This window comes from Stegodyphus dumicola, chromosome 5 (genome assembly GCF_044657685.1).
Source record: "Stegodyphus dumicola isolate Sdum_Otavi_A_Nest chromosome 5, ASM4465768v1".
In the NCBI taxonomy this organism is placed as follows: Eukaryota; Metazoa; Arthropoda; class Arachnida; order Araneae; family Eresidae; genus Stegodyphus; species Stegodyphus dumicola.
In genome coordinates, this window is record NC_140772.1 from 211081297 (window position 1) to 211104881 (window position 23585).

Here is a 23585-nt window from a genome sequence, read left to right on the forward strand (position 1 = left end):
TATGGAAAGAGAAGATGTCAGTAAACACCAGGACTTCATCCTGAAATTATACTTCAGATAAAGAACTTCAGCCTGAAATTACTTTTGATTTTGTAGGTTTTATCAAGCAAGGTCTCCAATTTGTCTGTCACGACTGGTGAAGAACAAACTTTTCCTATTAATTTGTCATGAATTTTTAATTAAAGTTCTTGATAACTCAGCTGCTATTCTGAATAAAGCCATTTTTATTGCGATTCTGTTATAGTCTCGTATCATCATGTATTGTATTTCAGTTGTAAATACTTCTTCACTTTATCTGTACAATGAAACGTAATAGTAGCATTATTGCGATTCTATTATTGTCTCGTATCATCAAGTATTGTATTTCAGTTGTAAATATTTCTTTTTAATTTCATCTATGCCATGAAACTCAATAAAATTAGTAGCATTAGGAAAGTGCTTTTATTGATTATTGACAAAGATTAATTAAATTACATTCAAGCATCTTATTGTTGAAATTACATTCAAGCATCTTATTGCTGTTGTTGATTTGAAAATTAAATATAGGAATAATTGGAAACAGCATTCTTGATGGCCAGATGTAACATTGGTTTAGTGGTTTATATGACGCACAACCTGGAAAAGTTATTAGCGCCAGACGCATGTTGAGATTACACAATTAAAATACACAAAACAATTAAACACAATCATATATTTAACACAACAGACATAAAAACCAAAAGAAGTAATAAAATGATGAATATTGAAATGAAGTTAGTTATATAAAAATATGAAATGTGAAGCAGGTGTAAAATCTTAAAATATGAGATATTAAAGTAAATTGCATTAAAACACAAGGGTATTATCAAATTCGATAGTCAGATCAGATGATAGAAACCTGTTTTTTTCAAATACTGAAATACATGAGTATTGACCTCTTCCCCGATTATTCGGTCAAAAGGCAAGTCAGTCATTAAAATACTTCAAACGAAGTGAGCTAAAATATAAGCATTCAATTAAAAAGTGACGCACTGTCAGAATACTCCCACAGTTAAGAACAAGCAGGTTCACTCTCGGCCTTGAAAAGGTAATTATGTGTGACACGAGAGTGACTAATACGAAATACGGGCTAAAATTACTTTTCCTTCCTTCGATTTCGTATGCAGTTCTAATACTCAATTATAGGTTTCACACTTTGAAGTTTATTGAGGAAGCATCCCACAATAGCTGCCACTTCTCTAGGATTTTTCTCTTGAAAAACTTTCTTAATATCCGTTAAAGGAACATGCTGACTGTATAAATCAACAGCAGATTTGGCTGAGATATCTGCCAGTTCGTTTCCCCTGAATCCAACATGGCCAGCAACCCAGCAGTACAGAATTTCGTAACCGCGCTATAATGTTAGATGTTAATGTTTAATGTTAACTTTAGAATATCTACATCAGGACTGTGAGTGCTGGAAGCAGCTTCTAAAAGTTTCAAAGCACTGTACGAGTCTCTATAAATTATGATATTTATGGCATAGATTTGATGCGTACAGAAGCGCAGAATATATAGCAGATAGTTCTGATGTTAAGAGAGGAAGCGTAGTGCAAATTTCTGCGCTCCACGTGGTCTCCAATTACAAATGCCATCCCAACATGACCAGTTGACTTGGATCCAGCTCTATATATGGAAACATAACTGCTATATTTATGCCGGATCTCAGCAAAAAGTTGTCTGTAAACAGTCTCGTTAGTGCTTGTTTTAACGTGAATGTGGAAAGCATCAAGAAGATGGAATTCTGTATTTTTCCAAGGTGGAATTTGGAAATGCTGTACTGCTTGGGGGGGGAGAGATACCAGAAAGAGAGAGAGTTCCTCAATCAGAGAACAAACTCTTAAAGAAAAAGAAGGCACACAAGATTGTCGTGCTTCAAATAAGATGTCACATTTATTATCAAGCAAAATTAGCTTATTAGGATGGTCAAGTTGAGACAATACATTAAAATACTGTAAAAGAGACCCTCACGCTTCAAACGGAGTGATGGTTAGTAACAGTCAACATAAAGACTCTATACAGGAGATGTCCTCAAAGCTCCAGAACAGATTCGCAAAGGTTAATGAAGAACAGGATCTAGTTTTGACAATACTGAAGACCGGGCGGATCCATAACAAACTGACGCATATTCCGGTTTAGAAAGTTCAAGTGCTCTGTAAATGTAAAGCATAGAACAACGCTTTGCACCCCAGGAGGTGTTCGTCAAAACTTTTAAAATATTTAGTTTTTTTTTATACATTTCTTTCTCAGTTTCAAAATATAAGAAAGGAAAGTCAAATTTTGGTCGAAAATGACCCCTAATAATTTTACTTCAGGTGCAGTTGGAATTATCGAACTGTTAAGATATAACTTAGGTTCAGTATGGAAACCTTGCTTTCTACAAAAGTGCCCACACACGGACTTCTGTTTCGAAACGTAAAGCCTTGTTTGTCTGACCATTCCTGGATTCTGTTCAAAGCGATCTGGAGCTGTCTCTCTACATGTCTCATATCTGCACTTCGACAGCTAATTTGTAGGTCATCAACATACAAAAATCCTGAAATGGTAGCAGGAAATTCTTTTTAATACAGAGTTTATTTTTAGGCTGAACAGGGTTACACATTTTTATGAAAATTTGCTTGAGTAGCGACAACTTGGAGGGATGTCGTCAAAGGAAATGATTTTTGATGGATAGTCCAGTGAGTGCGGAAGCCTACACCCCTACTGGCATGCTCACCTGCAAGGTTATCCTTCCTGGCGAAAGAAAACCTCCGAAGTTTTGCTTGTTGTTCTGGTTTCAGATTTGTTTCCTGAATTGGCTAAGCACACAGGATGATAAGCATTGATTATAGCTTCGTTGTCGAGCAATTTTCAATGGAAACCGCGACAGTTCCCTGAGACGAGTTTGGCCATTATGATTAATGTTTGTTCTTTCTGTGCTGCTTCTTAGTTTTTCGTGGAAGTAAATGCTTGGGAATTTCTAGACCTTCTTCGACTTCCATACTATCTGAACCCACAGATTCAGAAATCATCCCTTCAAGAGAGCTGTTGCTGGGTCTTCTATTTTTATTAATTATTTTCTGACTCACATTTTTAGGTTTGCTTTGAAATACTGTTCCTTTTTTTTTGCATTAAATGAGTTGGGGTTTTTTTGTTGGTTGTAATCGGTTGGGATGTATTTGGTAGAGCTGCGCATCAATTGATGTTTGCGTGGTTCTAATACACAATTATAGGTTTCGCACTTTGAAGTTTATTGAGGAAGCATCCCACAATAGCTGCCACTTCTCTAGGATTTTTCTCTTGAAAAACTTTCTTAATATCCGTTAAAGGAACATGCTGACTGTATAAATCAACAGCAGATTTGGCTGAGATATCTGCCAGTTCGTTTCCCCTGAATCCAACATGGCCAGCAACCCAGCAGTACAGAATTTCGTAACCGCGCTATAATGTTAGATGTTAATGTTTAATGTTAACTTTAGAATATCTACATCAGGACTGTGAGTGCTGGAAGCAGCTTCTAAAAGTTTCAAAGCACTGTACGAGTCTCTATAAATTATGATATTTATGGCATAGATTTGATGCGTACAGAAGCGCAGAATATATAGCAGATAGTTCTGATGTTAAGAGAGGAAGCGTAGTGCAAATTTCTGCGCTCCACGTGGTCTCCAATTACAAATGCCATCCCAACATGACCAGTTGACTTGGATCCAGCTCTATATATGGAAACATAACTGCTATATTTATGCCGGATCTCAGCAAAAAGTTGTCTGTAAACAGTCTCGTTAGTGCTTGTTTTAACGTGAATGTGGAAAGCATCAAGAAGATGGAATTCTGTATTTTTCCAAGGTGGAATTTGGAAATGCTGTACTGCTTGGGGGGGGGGGAGAGATACCAGAAAGAGAGAGAGTTCCTCAATCAGAGAACAAACTCTTAAAGAAAAAGAAGGCACACAAGATTGTCGTGCTTCAAATAAGATGTCACATTTATTATCAAGCAAAATTAGCTTATTAGGATGGTCAAGTTGAGACAATACATTAAAATACTGTAAAAGAGACCCTCACGCTTCAAACGGAGTGATGGTTAGTAACAGTCAACATAAAGACTCTATACAGGAGATGTCCTCAAAGCTCCAGAACAGATTCGCAAAGGTTAATGAAGAACAGGATCTAGTTTTGACAATACTGAAGACCGGGCGGATCCATAACAAACTGACGCATATTCCGGTTTAGAAAGTTCAAGTGCTCTGTAAATGTAAAGCATAGAACAACGCTTTGCACCCCAGGAGGTGTTCGTCAAAACTTTTAAAATATTTAGTTTTTTTTTATACATTTCTTTCTCAGTTTCAAAATATAAGAAAGGAAAGTCAAATTTTGGTCGAAAATGACCCCTAATAATTTTACTTCAGGTGCAGTTGGAATTATCGAACTGTTAAGATATAACTTAGGTTCAGTATGGAAACCTTGCTTTCTACAAAAGTGCCCACACACGGACTTCTGTTTCGAAACGTAAAGCCTTGTTTGTCTGACCATTCCTGGATTCTGTTCAAAGCGATCTGGAGCTGTCTCTCTACATGTCTCATATCTGCACTTCGACAGCTAATTTGTAGGTCATCAACATACAAAAATCCTGAAATGGTAGCAGGAAATTCTTTTTAATACAGAGTTTATTTTTAGGCTGAACAGGGTTACACATTTTTATGAAAATTTGCTTGAGTAGCGACAACTTGGAGGGATGTCGTCAAAGGAAATGATTTTTGATGGATAGTCCAGTGAGTGCGGAAGCCTACACCCCTACTGGCATGCTCACCTGCAAGGTTATCCTTCCTGGCGAAAGAAAACCTCCGAAGTTTTGCTTGTTGTTCTGGTTTCAGATTTGTTTCCTGAATTGGCTAAGCACACAGGATGATAAGCATTGATTATAGCTTCGTTGTCGAGCAATTTTCAATGGAAACCGCGACAGTTCCCTGAGACGAGTTTGGCCATTATGATTAATGTTTGTTCTTTCTGTGCTGCTTCTTAGTTTTTCGTGGAAGTAAATGCTTGGGAATTTCTAGACCTTCTTCGACTTCCATACTATCTGAACCCACAGATTCAGAAATCATCCCTTCAAGAGAGCTGTTGCTGGGTCTTCTATTTTTATTAATTATTTTCTGACTCACATTTTTAGGTTTGCTTTGAAATACTGTTCCTTTTTTTTTGCATTAAATGAGTTGGGGTTTTTTTGTTGGTTGTAATCGGTTGGGATGTATTTGGTAGAGCTGCGCATCAATTGATGTTTGCGTGGCAACTGTACGAGATGATTCAAGAGCACTGGCGTAAGATGTGTTTGGTCGAAGCTTAGGACTAATATTCTGGCTTCAGCATATGTGATGTTCCTAGTGACTTTTGCAGTCTGCACTTCTTTTTCTGATCTCCATTTTGGGAACAAGCGAGAAAATGCTGGGTGTTAACTCTTGCAATTTATACACGCAGGCCCAGTGGTACAATTATCAGAATCGTGACCAATCTGTGAACATCGGACGCATGTGAGGCTGCCACGACAAGACATCTTAGAATGGCCGAAGCGCTGGCATTGGAAGAATCGCATAGGGTTTGGAATATAAGGTCTTACGAGACAATTTAGGTATCTGGCCTTAATATTCTTAGGCAGATCGGGCGACGTAAGGATCAGGATCACGTGTTTCATATCGATCAACTGGTCTTCCTTAAGCATCTTGATCCGCTTAACACCACATACATTTTGGTTAGACAGCTCGGATGCGATCTCTTCTTCAGGAACATGGAGAAAGTTGAATTCCGAGATTACATCTCGACAATAATTAAGCGTCTTATGTGCTGTTACAGTGAGATTCGCTTGTCCAAGTTTGGTTATTTGAAGTAAAGAAGGTGACTGGGTCGCCGAAGTTGTATCAATAAGCAAGTCTCCAGAGCGGAGACGCTTTATATTTCTCGCCTCACCAATACAAGAATGAATCTATTTATTTATTACAAAAGGAGACATCCTTTGCAGCTCTCCAGAAGCACAGGGACAATGGAAGCGGGGACAATTGTTTGGGTTATTCGCATTTGCATCGGTACGTACTATTTTAGCAGTAGAATTTTCAGAAGACTTAAAACTTTGAGCGACGTGACTGACCTCGAAAACGTTAATTAGATATAGATGAGAAATTGCCATATTGAAGGAAGAAAAGATTCGGGTCCGACGTCCACGCCGGCCGCGGAGCCCAACAAGGGATCACAGATTCCTTTGTTAAGGCTAGCCAGACCTATACGCAAACTGAAGCCCCACAGTCGGCTTTTCCGAAAGCAGGTACTCCCAAGAGCTTATCCCCAAGCCACTGACACAAGGACTAGTGACCTGTCGAATGACACCCGTGAGGACAAGATGCCTCCTGTTCAGCTGAAGCTGAGGCCGAAGCAGTGTGTTGGGGACAGTACCTCGCCCCTCAACTACCAGGACTTTTCCTTTCCAGCGATACGGGTCACCACGCAAGGCAAACACGCGGGCAGTTTTCTCGGCACTCGAAAACTAGAGATAAGGACTGTTCCAGTTTCTCGTGACGAGCCCCAGCCTGCTAAGAGAAAACCACAAGGGAAAATGGAAGGGAAAACGTTTCAGCTCGGAGGAGAGGAGACCGAAAAGAGGATAGATCACTGGGGATCCAGGATCGTCATACCCGTCTCACCAAGACGATGATCGCCTAAAGGGCTAGGGTACCTCGAAATTGCCACACCCATATTAACAAAAAGTGAGCCCTTGAGGGCGATGTAACTTTGAAAGCGCAGATAGCTTTGGAAGTTTGCAATTCCACGTATTAATTTACCATTCACAAGAGATAACCTGTTTTCAGTGTTGTTTCCACTTATGAGATTTTAAATTTATCTTTCAGTTTATATCTACACTAGTTAAAAATTTATAAAATTTAAAAACAAAATATGTATTCCTCATTACACTTTTGCTTTATTTTTAATATCCGTAATTGATGTAATTCATAGAATTATTTAATTTATGTAGTTTACAATTTACCTAATACGTGACGTTAACATTCAAACCGTCAGAAAATAATTTAGGAAAACATTTCTTCCTCAGTGAAGATAGCTTTATTATACATTGTTATAATTGATCTAAAACCAGTGCATCCAGTGCATCTCCAAACAATACTTATACCGTAATAAAAATGTTTATAATACCAATAGCAAAGTGTCTTGGGTACTTTGGCGTAGAAAATATTTTTTTGGGGGAACTTAAAACTGTGTTTTCAAACCCTTTGCGTTTGAAAGGCAACTTGCGTTAGGCTATCCGAATACCGCCATTTGCATACCGATGCAATTCGAAAGGTAACTGTTGATTTTAAACTATGCAATCCAGTAATAAAAAGAAGGCAACCGGATCGCTTTTTTAAGAAGAAAAATTTAGATTTTTTTTTTAAATTTCCGATACTGCAAGTTAGTTTTAATTCTAATTAAACATTCTATTCAAGGATATCCAATAAATTAGCGGCTTTCTTTCAATTACAGCAAAATTTAGTATGAATACAATTTATGAATCCAAGTGGTTTTGTTCTTCGTTGGAAATGGGCTCTTTAAAGAACGGATATCCAGTAGGAATGTTTAGTTATATTTTACGATATTCCTAGAAATAATAGTCTGTTTTAGAAGCAATTTTCTGCATTATAGGTTTAATTGTATATTTATTTGTATTGTATATTAATGTATAATTGTACTGTATATTATGTATAATTACATATTATGGGTTTATATACAAACAAGATAAATTAAATTAATACAGCGATTAAAGACTTTCCCGTGTGAATAATTCGCGAAGGTCACCTTATTTCCTAAAATCAGATTCCAACTTAACGGTTTCATGCTCATGGTAAGCTTCATGGTTCATTTCAACCTAATATTTAAGCCGTTAGGTCTGAATGCTAACTATTTCTAGTTAAAAGCGAAAAATGCCTGATCGATGTCAGCTAGGTAATGCGAGGCGTTAGGTATATATAATAAACCTTATGTCAATAGTATGAGTTAGATACGGTATTGTCATTTTGATAGCATGTTAGTTGGATTTACATACATAAAGAAATATATATTGATATATACATATATTTATGTACAAGAAACTGAATTATACATATAAGTAACTGAATTAAAAATATGTCTACCTGAATTGATCTGTGCCGATGACTGACTAACAGAACTTGATTTTGAAGTTGAAGTATTTACGGAGCTGTCTCGACTCGGCGAAGAGCACGAAAGCATTTTTGGAATTCTTCCTTTGCTGTTTCCCATTGAAAATAATCTTTTATACACAGAAGCTGATGACTTTGATATATGCTAGCACCAAAACAAAATATAACGTTTATCTTGGAAATGAAATTATTGAAAATATGCATTTAAATAATCTTTCAAATAATTCCATATATATGATTTTACTGTTCATAATTTACAGGTACGAATTAAACACAAAGAACACAATTTTTTGTTAAATTCCTTTATCCACTGTTTCATAAGGTGTAGAATTTTTAAAAATTATATATACTTGATTGAAAATGTATTACCGTTTTAGAATCCAATAAATAAATGCGGAAGCAATCTATATAAATTATAAAGGAAATATGAGAAATAATATACAGAACGAGTGCGAAATATGACTGCATGTTTGATGGTACTACGAGTACAATATGAAAGTATTATGACTATAGGAAGCGAAATAGTGGTATTATAAATGGATTCCCTAAATTAAAGTAAAATACAGAATAAGTGTTTCCTAGTGTTTCCTGTTGCAATCAGGCCCCCACCAGTGACTGAGTGATTAAGACTGTTGAATACTTTCTGGGTTCTACACGGTTTGGAGACGAAGGAGTAAGCTGCGTGTCTGATTTTCGTAAATTTCCTAATCTGGTAATGTGAATACGAGAAAATTTTTCTCAGAAGGGTGACTACGAAAGTATACTTCCCGTTACGCAAATAGCTGTTATGCGCTTTTCCATATTTTGACAAACTAACCGACTGTAACTAACTGTTTTTTACACTTTCTCACCATCGACATTAAGAATCCAAAGTTAAAACGTATCTTCCTAGACATGAAAATAATTCTCTATGCGTTAGTCCAAGTTATAATTGTAGTTTATTGCTGCATTTTAAGTGCATCGTGGATAATGATGCAAGATAAAGCATGTGATTCTTAGTTGAAAAAACGAAAAAAAAAATTTGATACGGACACAAGATTTTCTTGTATGGCCTGTTAAATTATATACAGTTTTGTTGCATATAGTTTAATATACAACCTCGAATTGTTTTAACTTAATTAACAGATATCTCAAGGCAAACTAATAACGATATCAAAAACTACAAATCTTGAAATTAAATTTCCCGGTTTTCATGGTACAAGAGTCAAACTTCTTATGATCTTATTTTTCATAACGAGTATAAAACTCTTCCAAAATGTAAGCATAGGAACCAGGAAACCTAATTAAAATTTAGATTTGCATTTTTGTCGAAAATCGAATAAAAAAATTTTTTTTTGAATTTGACATTGCCACAACATGAACATTTTCGTCCTTTAAAACACTTCTGTAATTTCAAGTATAGTGCACAACTAGATCTTATAATAGTGCCCTATGCACAGCGATTCGCTACCGGTGTGATAGACTTACAGGAGATGAGGGGGGCAGAAAAGCGATTCGGAAATGCAGAAAAATCAAGGGTGCGAATTGCCTTCTACTCGAGCTACGGTTAAAAGAACCAAAGAAAAAGAACAGAAACAGCAGTGTTACAGAAATCATTTTGCATTGTTCAGAAATCATTTTGCGTTGTTGCAATTAATTTTACAAGTTTTACATGAGCAAAAACTACATGTTACAGAAGGTATTCGAAACGACGTCCAGAAGCAGCCACATGAGCTTCACTGCGACGCCGCATGGTATTCCTGATGTTCTGAAAGAGTCTTGGTATGTTTCGCATCTTCCCGGCAGCTACAGCGATGCGAGCGGCGAAGTCTCCAACTGAATAAACATGAATCTCGTACACCAATGTCTTCATTTGACCCCAGAAAAAAGAAGTACAGTCATGATGGGTCCGTATATCTAGCCTGCCATCAAGCACCAAGACCAAGAATACCTGGAGTACTAAGACCTATCCAGTGCTGTCCAAATATAACGTTTAGGTGTTGGCGAACATCATAGTAACAGTGTGGGAGAGCTGCATGAAGCTGGAACTACGCTGAGCAAAACAACGACTGAGGAACATGAGCTTCTGCTATAAGTTCAGGAACGATTTCATGTAGAAAGATAAAATCCTGCCTTCCTTATCGTCCAGACGAGGAGCCAGAAGGTACGGTCCAAGGAGGTGGTCTCCAACAATGCCGGCTCAGACATTGATAGAGAAAAGGCTTTGAGCTGAGCGTGTTCGTTTAGTGGGGCCATCTCTTTACGGATGAGTCTTGATTTAACATCCAGAACGAATCCGGAAACGAAATGGTATTTCGAGAGCCAGGGATATGCTATTGGACTCCAAACATCATCGAAAGAGATTATTGCAGAGGAGAAGGCTTACTTGTATGGCCTTGGATAGCAAAGAACGGCCTCCCCGACCTCTATGAGATGCCTGGTGGATCCATTTACAGCCGTCCGATATCGCGACAAAATTCTACATCCTGTCGTGAGTTTTTTTATCGTTCTAATGTGTACCGCAGTGATACTTATGGGTGGTAACACCCGCTCGTGTAGAACTCGAGTAGTGCGGAGTTACTTGGAGCGTAAAACCTTTCCACATCTGCCGTGGCCTGGCTTGTCAGATCACAGGACCTCAGTCCCTGGGGCAGGTGGTTATGTTGGGATGACAGATAGCCGGTCGAAGTGTGCCGCAAGGCATCCTGTATGAATTCGGACATGTATTTCTAGAGGAATGAGCTCTACTGCAATAACAAGCGATCAACGACATTATTGCCAGTTTACCTAGCCGTTGTCAAGCATGCATTTCAGCTAGAGGGTGTCATACCCATTGGTAACGAACGTGATGTTTCCATTGCACATTTTCCGCCCCATTTGATTTTTCACGATGTGATGGTCGTAATGTGTTTTTGTATTGGCTTTACTTTGTAGTTTGCTATGTGATCTAGTAATGCCACACCAATCTGTTAGATAAAGTTCGCTAACATCCATTAAATTGGTTTTGTTTTATTTCGTGTTTTGTCTTTGTCGCTTATTTTTTGAGCAGGAGTGTAGTTAAATTCCATTGTTGGTTTGAAGGATTGTTTTCTCTCATCGTTTAATGTTATCTTTCGGTTAACCTTTTTTCGTTTTTGATTTAAGAAGTAAACTAAAACTCCTTTAGAATTAATCCACAGGTTTAGTAAATTTGTTGTTCTAGAACTTTAGTTAATTTTGAGCTCATGTGAATGCTCTATTAGAGATTAGTGCGGAATATTAATTATCATAACGAGTTAAGAACAAGTAGATTGTTGTATTCGCTTCACAATCCCATTAATTTAAATGTCTCAATGCATGATTCTCCTAAATTACCAAGAAAAATGAATCTTTTACATACTTAAGAAATGAGGGAAAATGCAATATCTTTCAATTTTATGTTTTTCTCATCTTCATTTCTTCTCGTTTTTCAGAAACTGTTTACATTAAATTATTTTCTGTCATTTTATGCTCATCTTGAATTTTTTGACGTTCTTTTTTGCCATTTTTAGCTATCCTCTTTCACTAAACTTTATTTGTATTAAATTGTCTGATTTCCTTCCGTTTTTTTGAATAAAAATCGTTTACGATGCAGGATTATATTAAATTATTCTTGTGACTTTAATTTTTAAGAATTCAAAAATGTTTGTTTATCTTCTTCTTTAGTTTATTGAGTGTTATTTCCTTAAATCTTGAGTTGAATTCTTTAGTTTTACAATTTATTTGAAAATTATATCATCATCGCAGAAAATTTCCGAATGTTGTTGGGGGGATATATGTAACCATTATTAGTATATACTAAATGATTCTAAAACATTGTTACTGCGTATACCCTAGAAGCAAAAATATGCTTCTTCTCGGGAAAACTGCAACAGCATGAAGGAAACAAGAAACTGAAATTAAATCTATTCTGTTTACCACATGTAGTAATACAAAGAAGCGATAAGTTTATAAAATAATATAAGACTATTAAATGCCTCAAATCAAAAATTTGATGAAGCTATCATACGATGCAGTAAGAGCTTCTACATTGAATCAAACAGACATTGAATCAAACAGACACTGAACCAAACAGACTTTGAATTATGTACCTGAGGGATAGTATTCCACATTTCTTCTGTCTGAGCCCAAAGGTTGCCTTCGAGATAAATGTCAGGAGCGAGTTGCCTTTGCACGAAGTCTTAAACATGTTCAATAAGTGACTTACTATGTGAACGGAAAAACCAGGGAAGAAGCTATAAATAATGTACTGAGAAGAAATCTTAAACATTTCTAATAATATATGGACAAGTATGGTTCTATTGAATTCCAGAATTACGTTGACTTCCGTTTCTACAACACCTCTGATGTTACGGTTCCTGATGGCAGTACCTTCAGTTCTTTAGCAGAGGAGATCTCTCATTATATCCAATGGCTCCTTAGATGAACACATTTGGGTACTGTTTAATATGACGTTGAATAATGCCCTCCGGTTTTACCGGTCAAAAGGCGAAATGTCGGCCATATTGATAATGCATGTGGGTGGAAATGAATTTTTCTTTAGAATACCAACAACGAATTGTAGTTATTAAATATTCATGGGAGTACATTTATGCAGAAGCATGGATAAATTCTTAAATGGGTATAAGCGAGCATTAGATGACAGTGAAGCATTAGCAAGGGTATAGACATTTTTTATTCAGTATTTCCAAAGATATACTTAATTCATATATTGCACATTTCGAAATTTGGCGTATTTGTTAGAAGCGATAATAACGTCAAATGGGCTTTAGAACTTTGTTAAAATTATTTGAAAGTATGAATGATGAAACGTGTTTGCTCGTGCTCGTGCGAAAACGAATTTGCTCGTGCATAGTGTAAAAAGGGAAAGGAAAATAGTTTGCTATAAATTAAGAATTTCGCCAAGTGAGTTATTGTTGGCGCAAATTGAACAAAGTGCGCCATGATAAATTTTTAAATTTCTCGGTAAGATTTTCAGCAAATTATACAAAATTTAATATTTCGGTATAAGAGTCGTAGAATGGAAATATAAAAATATATCGGCATGCCGTTTCACAAAAATTTTAATTTTGTGTCAAAATACGCATGTTTGAGTAAAGCTATATATAAATCTAATTCATATTCTAATACATATTAAACGCAATTTAAATTTCGTCAATCGGCACTGTTGAACGGGAGATATAGAACTGTCCTATATTTTTGTGCAAGGTGTACGTGTACATAATTGAAGTTTTGTAGAAAGCAGGTTCAAAATTTTAATGTTTCCGTTTTTCAAAATGCAAGAAAAACTACAGCAGTAACAGTTAATTTATGTCCATATTCAGAAAAACAAAACATGACTTATCGAGAATCAATGAGGCTTACATCGGACGAAAACGCAGATGTTATTAGCGCGTAATTACAACATGCTTATCCGTAATTAGCACTAAACAGAGCTGTTTGGCGACATTTTTACTGTCGACGGAATAATACATTGTAGAGTCATTAGGTTATTTTTGAAGAAGGAGACTTGAAAAATGAGCAATGCCTTCGCCGGGAATCGAACCGCGGACCTCTGGAATATGCGCCCAGCGTGCAGACGACCACACCATGAAGGCACGCTAAAAAGGCGGGAGAAATACCTCAGAACAGAAGTACCTAATTCTCCTTCCATTTAAACTCTTTATGAGTTCTTATATGGAATCAAATGAAAATTTTGCTTTTAAAAATGTTAACTGCTTTACTAAATTTTCAGCATTATTTGATATTAGCAACGATTACGGTAAACATCAAACCCTTACAGTAACTTTGTTGCAGGAACAGTTGTATATGTAAGTGAGGAATAAATTAAAAAGGTTTTTTTTTTTTTTTTTTTCTTTTTTTTTTTTTTCTCCCAATTTCGATATCCGTTTACTAAAACCATTACTGAATGAGGCATTTCTTCGTTTCCTATATCGAAAGCTTATTATATGCCTTTTACTTTTAGAAAGTCCTTCACCGAAGCATCTTTTGAGAAGCTAATAAAGCTTTTTATTCTTTGCTATAAAAAACGTTCTTAAGAACAAATTAATTAGATCTTTCATGTGTTATATCCAATTATTTGTCGTTTGTTATATATACTAGGATCAACTACCTAACAGTTATCAATAAACTATAGCAAATTTAAAAATATTTTGAATTTGCTATAGTTTATATTAACTAATTCGCATTTCGCTAACCTTTTTGGATAAAATTCTGATTGAAAAAATAACCCGCCGTTTTTCACAATAGATTATAAGTAAAAAGGAATATTAATTAAACTACATATAAAAAGAGCTGTTACCTATGCTGAAGTTACCTTCTTGCAAGCCGGAATAATTTTAAGACTTTGTTCTTGAGTATATGGCTAAAAGTCGAAGAAAACTTTTACGGCTGTAACTGGAAACCACGAACTGAAAAGACTGGAACTCATTTACGCGAAGTCATAACTTTTAGAGCGCAGGCGCAGATTTTAACTTCTTAATCAATAAAAGAGAAGCTTTATCGTTCCGTGCTTAAAATTCTATTGTTTTATTTTGCTGACGCGGCTGAAGAACTCAGTTATTTTAGTTTTCTTTCTTCTTCGGAAAGAGTAAAAGTTTTTAATCCCCCAATACGTATTAGTAAACACATCACTATGCCATTGTTATTAACATTTATTTGCCCGTAATAATACATAGTGGATACTTGGGTTAAGATGTGATGCATGTGTGAGGTTAAGATGTGTTAGGTGTGCAAGTTGTGAAGTCGCAAAATCTCACATATAATATTTGAATTATTAGAAGAAAGATGGATTGCATTATGTTACGATACAGAAGCAAATAATACAAAGAAAAAGTTTAAAAAACTTTATAACAAGAAGTTATATTTAAGCAAAGTGTGAAAGCATTTTCTAAAGTGATGATATATAATTTACATGAAATTTTATATACAAATCAAGTACAGATAGGTTGTTAATTATAAAAGCCAAACACGATAGGTTAAAGAACGAACGCATTTTGAAAAATTTTTTTTGCATTGTTAATTTATCTATAAAGTCAGGATACGTAAATTTTGTTTTAGAAAAAAATGAAAATTTTCCAAAAATAAAAGATTTGCATTTGTTCCCTTTCCCATTAAGATAACAAATGAATAAAAACGTAACAAATAAAAAAAGTAAGCATAATGAATAACAATAAATAATAACAAGTGAGTAAAAAATATAAAAAAGAAAACACACACACACACACACACACAAAAAAAAAAAAAATATCTGAAAGTTTCAGATTTTAAATTACGTTCAAAGCGGCGTTTTTTTTAACATTTTGTGTTACCTTTATTATTTATTAAATATCATGTTCTTCGCACTTAAACCATAAAATTCAGTTTAAGAGCAATATCGAAAAATATTTTTAAATGAGCATATCTTTAGAATTTCCGGTGCACAGTCTCGCACGCTGGAGATAAAAATGTTCTTTCTGTACAACGTTGCCATTGCTCGCTTTGAAATTGAGTTTGCTAATCAAAAATTCGTTAAAGTTTTACAAAATAAGAAATCGGTACTAAAACAAATTCCAAATCTCAAATTTGGTAATCCTGATGCCCATATTCGCAGGAGGATTACGTTATTCAAAATTGGATGTCTCTAGGTATCGTCGTTTTATCACAATGTAAGAGACATACATACATTTATGTAAATTCTTCATTATTTAATTTCTTCAAATATAATACAGGGCGATAATATTTGGTGGCAACAATTTGAAGAGTGAAACAATGCTTGTAGTGAATCAACGCAAAATGCCAAAACGAAATTAATAGTCCTTCTAAGTAAATTGCCCTTTTGGACTAAAAATTAAAATAAAAAAGTCTGAATGCTTTCAGATTTTATATTACATCCAAAGAGGGTGTTTTACATAGACATACACGTTTCTAAAGCATTTGGGATAGTAATTCTTTAGGCTAAAAAGATTTAAAAACAGCCTATCTTTAGAATTCCGATAGACAATCTTGTGAGCCGGAGATAAAATTTTTCCCCCATACAGTGTTGCCATTGTTTCGTTTTGAGATCGTTGAGTTTGTTAATCAAATATTCGTTAAAGTTTTACAAAATATGAAATACACATTAAAACAAATTCGAAATTAAAAATTCGGGCTTCCAGGTGTCCATATTCGGGTGTACGACTAAGCTATTCAAAATTCGATGATGACGCTAGGTACCGTCATTTTTTCACAATGGGAAAAATATGCATACATTCATGTAAATTCTTCATTATTTAATTCCTTTAAATATAATATAGGTCGATAATATTTGGTGGCAACAATTTGAAAAGTGATTCAGACTTTTACAGTGATTCAACGCAAAATCCCATTTTGTGACTAATAGCTCGTCAGGACTAGCGCCTCTCTGGGCTAACAAATTATAAATAAAAATAAGAAACATGAATAATTGTTTTTGGAGCCCATTGTATACTATAAGGTTCTGTTTACTCCTAGAAGTTTAGTTTAAAATTCAGACTCTACAAGACTGACAAGCGAATTATCGCTCCAGTGTGAATTACGATGACAAAGTTCTATGAAAGTTAAAATAAACTGTTTATTTGTCTCTTGAAATTAACAGAAGATACTCCTTGTGCTATAGACAAAACTCCGTCAGTTGTGAGTACTTAAATTACCATAAAACTGAAAGTTTAAGCTCGAATAACGAAGTCTTAGAAAAAAATTAGACTACACATAAAGCAGTCTTTTCAAGCTAGCTCAAGTAACTAGCAGCACGCTTTTAAATTCAACTAGCAAAATGGCTGAAGCCGGAGTAAACTGATAGCAGAGCTGGAGATAGAACATAACTACAAAACGAGGTTATCAAAACGTCTAACTCTGAAACATCGAAACCCTTGGCTTAAATGCTCAACAAATTAATTTGCGTTCTGATGGATTTGCAACAAAGTAATTTACATTCCACAGAAAGAAGATGTAATAGCAAAATTTCAAATCACAATAACTGATTAATTAACATAAAATCCTACAAATCAAATAAGAAACAATTTTTAAAATTTAACGTCGTTATACTTTATATATGTTGTTCGTAACTTCTACGTAATAGGTATTAAACTATCTCTCAGTATCCACGCTGTTAATGGAATTATCAACAACTATTTACGAAAACTCACTGAACTTTAGTCTCACTGAAACCATAACTCTTACTAAAACTAAAAATTTAGTTACTGAACTTTCTTATAATTGAGTAATCTCCACCTTAAAAAGAAATTAAATGATCTTCAGACACGAATTTAATAAAGATTTTTGCATTCTGTCCTAAACCTTACCGAGATCATGTTTTTCCCCCAAATTATCATCCTCTTAGCATCCTGAAAAATGTCTAGAAATTTACAAAAGAATTATCTTACCCTTCACGTTTAAGCATATCTTCGAGCACATACATGTTTCCCATTAAAAAATTCGGCTTCAGGCACAAGTACCTAAAATAACATATTCCACAAAATCTTAAGTTTCATCATCCACAGAATTAAATAACCAATTCATCATTGCTGCCATGTTTCTCGAAGCCCCTAAGCTGTCCACAGAGTTTGGCAAGAGACAAAGCCTGTTCTCATGGATTCAGTGTTTGGGAAAGGCTGGCTGCGTGGCTATTTTTGTGGTGCCCCATCTAGAACGGGAATAGAAGCCAATTTCACTTCGTAAATCGTCTACAAAAGTATTTATTATGTTCATATAGTGTGCTTTAGGGTAATCAAACAGTCCTATTTAATCTGCCCCATCATGGCCAGCTTTTCCGTTACTTGATACTACATACTTCTTTTTCAATGCCTACATACGTGACATATCAATAAATCTTGACATTACCCTAACTTTAAGCACCAGCAGTTGTCGAAAGGTTAAAGATTGCTGAATACTGGTAGTTGGTCCCGGGTTCGAACCCAGGCGAACGAGCTGGCTGTATGGCTGGTTTCCGCGTCTCCCTGTGTAACGTTGTCAGGACTACTGTTTCTTCTAATTGATTAGGGAAACATCACAGAAATTCTGCGGGGGAAGAGGTTCGAGTGTACTCTGAATAGACAAACAAGTTAAGAAGGGTTAACTTTACCCCTTATTTCACACAACGTACAGGTACTCCCGCACTTCGGGATACAGAGGCCAACACCTTTGGTCCAAAACGTAAAAAATAAGAAATATTCATTTAATAACTAACTTAAATAAATAAGAATTAAACTGAAATGCTTCACAGAGACTATTAACGCGAAGATTAGCCTTTTGAACCTGAGTGTATAGTGAGCTAGATGCAAATACTACAATACGTCTAGTATATCAGCAGGAACTAAGTTCTGACCTAAAGCCAGACACGAACTGACTGAAAAGTACGCTCGTAGCAGAGTTTTATTTTAAAAATAAATTTATGTATTGTTCCATTCTACGCCCCTCGCTGCTCTATATACTATGTTCCATTTGGCAATAAGCAACAAAAATACTTTTCCTTGAAATTCGAATTTTATAGAATAAAGCCCTTTGCGAAATTTTAGTGCATCCTAATTCATTCCAAATTATTATAGCCATAATTATTTGGGGCTGGTAAATCGTTATCTGCCGCTGTATTATAAAACTCTTTCTTAACATTCTATTTTTCAATCAAAAAAAAAAAAAAAAAAAAAAAAAAAAAACTGAAATTTTCTCAAATATTCTTTTAAAAGATGCAATATCCTGTAAGATACACTTATTAAAAACAAATATCCAGCTGGTATTTTAACACCACACACCGATATTTTAGCAACATCTTGACCTTTATCGTTAAAAAAAGAATCCTAGTACCCTATGAATCACGAGAGGAACTTTTCTTTTCGAGGAAAAGTCCGTTTTGCATTGGCATCTCAGAGAAATTCATTTTCCTTATCAGCAGCAGTACAGTTTTTCCCCAATGCTTAATATTTTTTCCAAGATGCAGCGCATTTGAAGTAAAACAAAAGAGCGTTCCTATGGTGACCCTAGTGCTTATTATGTACATCTGATTTAATAAACAGAGAACAAAAATTTGCATTTTTGCAAATTGAAAGCGCTTTAACTAATCTCAGACTCAATTCAGAAGTCAAACAACAAAAATCAGCGTTATATTTACAAAATTTTCACAGGACTAGTTTCGATGGTTTTACCGAACCACCATCTTCAGCTGCAAAACCGCAAATGAACAAGATAGGAAATAATAATTAGATAAGATAAGAAAGCCTGGACAAGAATAAGCAAGTGGCGCCATCTGTTGGTGAAACCAGAACTAAAACATAATTTCTTTAAAGGCAAATTTGGATTGGAATTAGGATCGTTAAGTAGAACAGAAAGATTTTTATGAATGTGAAATGCCTCTAGAAAATCCAGTTCTCCAATGGAAGATGTTTTTTGAATAATTTTGGCAGCAGAAAAACTGAAAGTGTGGTTTTCGGACCAACAATGTTGAGCAACAGAAGACTTCTGTATTTCCTTTTTTCTAACATATGCCTCATGTTCCTTGACGCGAAATTTTAAGGCTCTCTTAGTTTGGCCAATGTAAATTAAACCACACTGGCAAGGAATCCTATAAATACCCCAGGAATTCATATCCGGAATGGGGTCCTTGAGTATGGAACTCGGAATTTTATTGATGGGAGAATAAACAACCCGAAAGTTAAATTTCTGCAAAATATGTGCAACTTTATAGCTAATTGATGGAAAGAAGGGAATGACAACAGAAGTTTTATAATCTCCTAAAACAAGAGTGTGCCTTTTAGTGTGTTGAGATGAGAATTTTTTAACTGCTTGATTAATAATGTTGGGTGGAAAGCCCCTGTCAATAGCTATTGCTTTTAAATAATTTAGTTCTTCATCAAGGGCTAGTTTGGAGGAGCAAACTTGAAGAGCACGGAAAACATAGGGATAAAATGAAGCTAACTTTTGTTTAGTCGGATAAAATGATTTAAAGTGTGGTGGAAGGCAAACCGATGAAGGTTTACGGTAAACCGTAGTACTGAAGTTGGATGTGTTACGTGTGACCAGAATGTCGAGAAACGGAAGAGAATTGCAAGTCTCAAGTTCAAACGTGAACTGAATAGCAGGATCAATAGAATTCATTGTTGAAAGAACTTTATTTAAATCATCTTTATTACCTCCAAACAGAGTAAAAGTATCGTCTACGTAGCGGAACCATGCCGGGAAGTTTAAAGTTTCAAACAATTTTGATTCAGAATAATGCATGTAGATATCAACCAGGATGGGACTGAGGGGGCTTCCCATGGCTAATCCCTCAGTTTGCTTGTAATATTTATTTTAGAAAACAAAATGTGTTTGTTTCAAACAGAGTTGAGTGAGAGAAATTAGCTCATCAATTTCGATGCAAGAGAAATGAAATTCGCGAAGTCTGGTTTTTAGACATCTTAATGCACCCTCCACTGGGACATTGGTGAATAATGATTTGACATCATAAGAAACCATGAGTAAATTACTAGGAGAAATGTTTTTAACTTTTTTTACAAACTCTATTGAATTTTTTATGGTGTAAATGTTATTATCTAATAGAGTTGAAAATCTAGAAACTAAATATTTAGCTAATGGATACGAGGCAGTACCTAAATTTGATACAATAGGGCGGAAAGGAATACCAGTTTTATGAATTTTGGGAAGAGCATATAATCTGGCACAATTCGCAACAGATGGGATAAGTGAATGTTTTAAGTTGCTTGAAATGATAGCCCTTGATGAAGAACTAAATTATTTAAAAGCAATAGCCATTGACAGGGGCTTTCCACCCAACATTATTAATCAAGCAGTTAAAAAATTCTCATCTCAACACACTAAAAGGCACACTCTTGTTTTAGGAGATTATAAAACTTCTGTTGTCATTCCCTTCTTTCCATCAATTAGCTATAAAGTTGCACATATTTTGCAGAAATTTAACTTTCGGGTTGTTTATTCTCCCATCAATAAAATTCCGAGTTCCATACTCAAGGACCCCATTCCGGATATGAATTCCTGGGGTATTTATAGGATTCCTTGCCAGTGTGGTTTAATTTACATTGGCCAAACTAAGAGAGCCTTAAAATTTCGCGTCAAGGAACATGAGGCATATGTTAGAAAAAAGGAAACACAGAAGTCTTCTGTTGCTCAACATTGTTGGTTCGAAAACCACACTTTCAGTTTTTCTGCTGCCAAAATTATTCAAAAAACATCTTCCATTGGAGAACTGGATTTTCTAGAGGCATTTCACATTCATAAAAATCTTTCTGTTCTAGTTAATGATCCTAATTCCAATCCAAATTTGCCTTCGGCCTTTAAAGAAATTATGTTTTAGTTCTGGTTTCACCAACAGATGGCGCCACTTGCTTATTCTTGCCCAGGCTTTCTTATCTTATCTAATTATTATTTCCTATCTTGTTCATTTGCGGTTTTGCAGCTGAAGATGGTGGTTCGGTAAAACCATCGAAACTAGTCCTGTGAAAATTTTGTAAATATAACGCTGATTTTTGTTGTTTGACTTCTGAATTGGTATTTATTCGGCGTTTTATTGTGTCTGAATTAATCTCAGACTGTCATATAAAATTACGCAGTCATATAAAATTACGCAAACGTATTAGAATATTGAAAATTTTCGCAAATTCTATAGGTCAAATTAAAGAAACGCTTTTGTGTTTTAAAGATAAGACACATTAAAAAACAACTCTGCCTTCAAATACTTTTTTTTTCATTTTCAGCTTTGCTGGCAACATGAGAAATCAATAGTACGCTTGCCGGGATCCGAACCATGAATCTTTTTTTTTCAGCTGAATGGGCTAATTATTTACATAATAGTAACGCGTATGAGTTATGCAGTCATTCCTTACAAACTAAATTTTAGCTGTTGGTTATATGAAGCTAACTGAAGGTATTAATTTGAGATGACAGCAAAAAGTTATTTATTTTTTTGTGGCGTTATCAATTTTAAATTCTGTAATTTAATGTATACTAGTGTTTAAATGTATTATTCTTAAGTGTATTATTCTGTGAGCTGAGTATTTAAAGTTATAAATTTAAATTAACAAATATTTTACATAGGATATATGTAAGTATTAAATGATAATGAATTCAGTATTATTTCTGAGTTCGTGTCAAGCAAATAATATTCTTCAGGAACATACTTCTTCGATTACTTCAGCAACATAGTTTTTCGATTATGCTACGCAGATAACAATTTCTTAATTTTCTTTCCGCAGTTAAATTTTTCTTTCTTTGTTAAACACATGATGTCAAGATTTTTTATCACAGTAACGTCACAGCCATAATCGAAAAGGTGGTTTTAAAAATTATTTTTGTAAAGAATGACCTTTCCCCAATTAAGTACACTTTTCATGGGTAGCAGCATTAAGAAGGGTGTAAATATTTCAGATAAATGGAATAGAAAATGCTTTTAAAAACAGAGAAAATTCATGTTTTGCGTTCTTTCAAATTTGACTTTGAAATTTACATTCAGAAGGCTATGCTTATTATTGCCAAGGATGTCACATTGCTCAATTGCGTCTTAAGAGAGTTTTACATATTTTGTGTATTATTTACGAATCAAAACTTGAAAGTCTTCCGTATTTTACTATTATTTAAAACTTGCTTCTATACTAATTTTTATATTTGAAAAAAAAATAAGTATCTGATAACCTCTGGTAATAAATAATTATCTGATAACCTTTGGAAGATAATATATATATAGTATATATATGTATGTATGATATTTTAGATAATAGAAAAAGGAGAAAGAATCTCTCTCTCTATATGTATTAGATAATAGAAAAATGAGCGTAGAGAAGAGACGCGACTTTTCTAAGCAGAGCAAGGAGCAAAATAGTGATGCGTACTAACTGCAGTAGCATTTATAAGCTCAAGAAAATATTTATTTTAATATAAGCAGCGACTGGGCCAAAAATGTTCGCGTGCAGATAAATCACAGGGAAAGAGGGAGGTAACATGCTGCAGAGCGACGCAAAGCGTATACTTGAAGAGGGGATATGTTTAATTAAAAATCATGAATTTAAAATGCTGTTGCCAATTGGTTCCAATTAAATTTAGTAATTTTATTATTAGTTTTGTTTCATATCTTATATTTTATTTTACATACGCTTATTGGCCACTAAAATTGTTCCACTGGAAAGAAAGCGATTAGCAAAATCTACGAATACGTTGTGAAGAAGGATGAATTAAAACTTAAAACAACTTTGAAGTACAGGACATGCAGAAATGAATATTTTAAGTCTATGAGTATGAGTACCAAGTATTTTATGGCAACAATAAGAGCTATTATACGTTTGGGTGTGGAATCGAACAAGGTTTTATACGACCATTAGGGGTATTGCAGACCAAGCAACGTCTGTGCCAAATTTCATTTGTTGTAGGAGCTAGCTTATGCTGTCGTGCCACTCTCTCTGTA

General features: G+C 34.9%; 1 protein-coding gene across 1 annotated transcript in view; it reads right to left on the reverse strand.

The window, feature by feature from the left end:
- Positions 1-14620, reverse strand: part of LOC118197675 (serine/threonine-protein kinase 32B-like) — a 79471-nt gene extending 64851 nt beyond the window's left edge. The window contains exons 1-2 of the mRNA XM_035369208.2: positions 14487-14620; positions 8162-8333 (exon numbers count right to left, since the gene is read on the reverse strand). Of these exons, the coding sequence (XP_035225099.1) occupies positions 8162-8288 (127 nt within the window). The 5' untranslated portion in view covers positions 8289-8333; positions 14487-14620. The remainder of the gene's footprint in view (positions 1-8161; positions 8334-14486) is intronic.
- Between the last annotated feature and the right edge of the window lie 8965 nt (positions 14621-23585).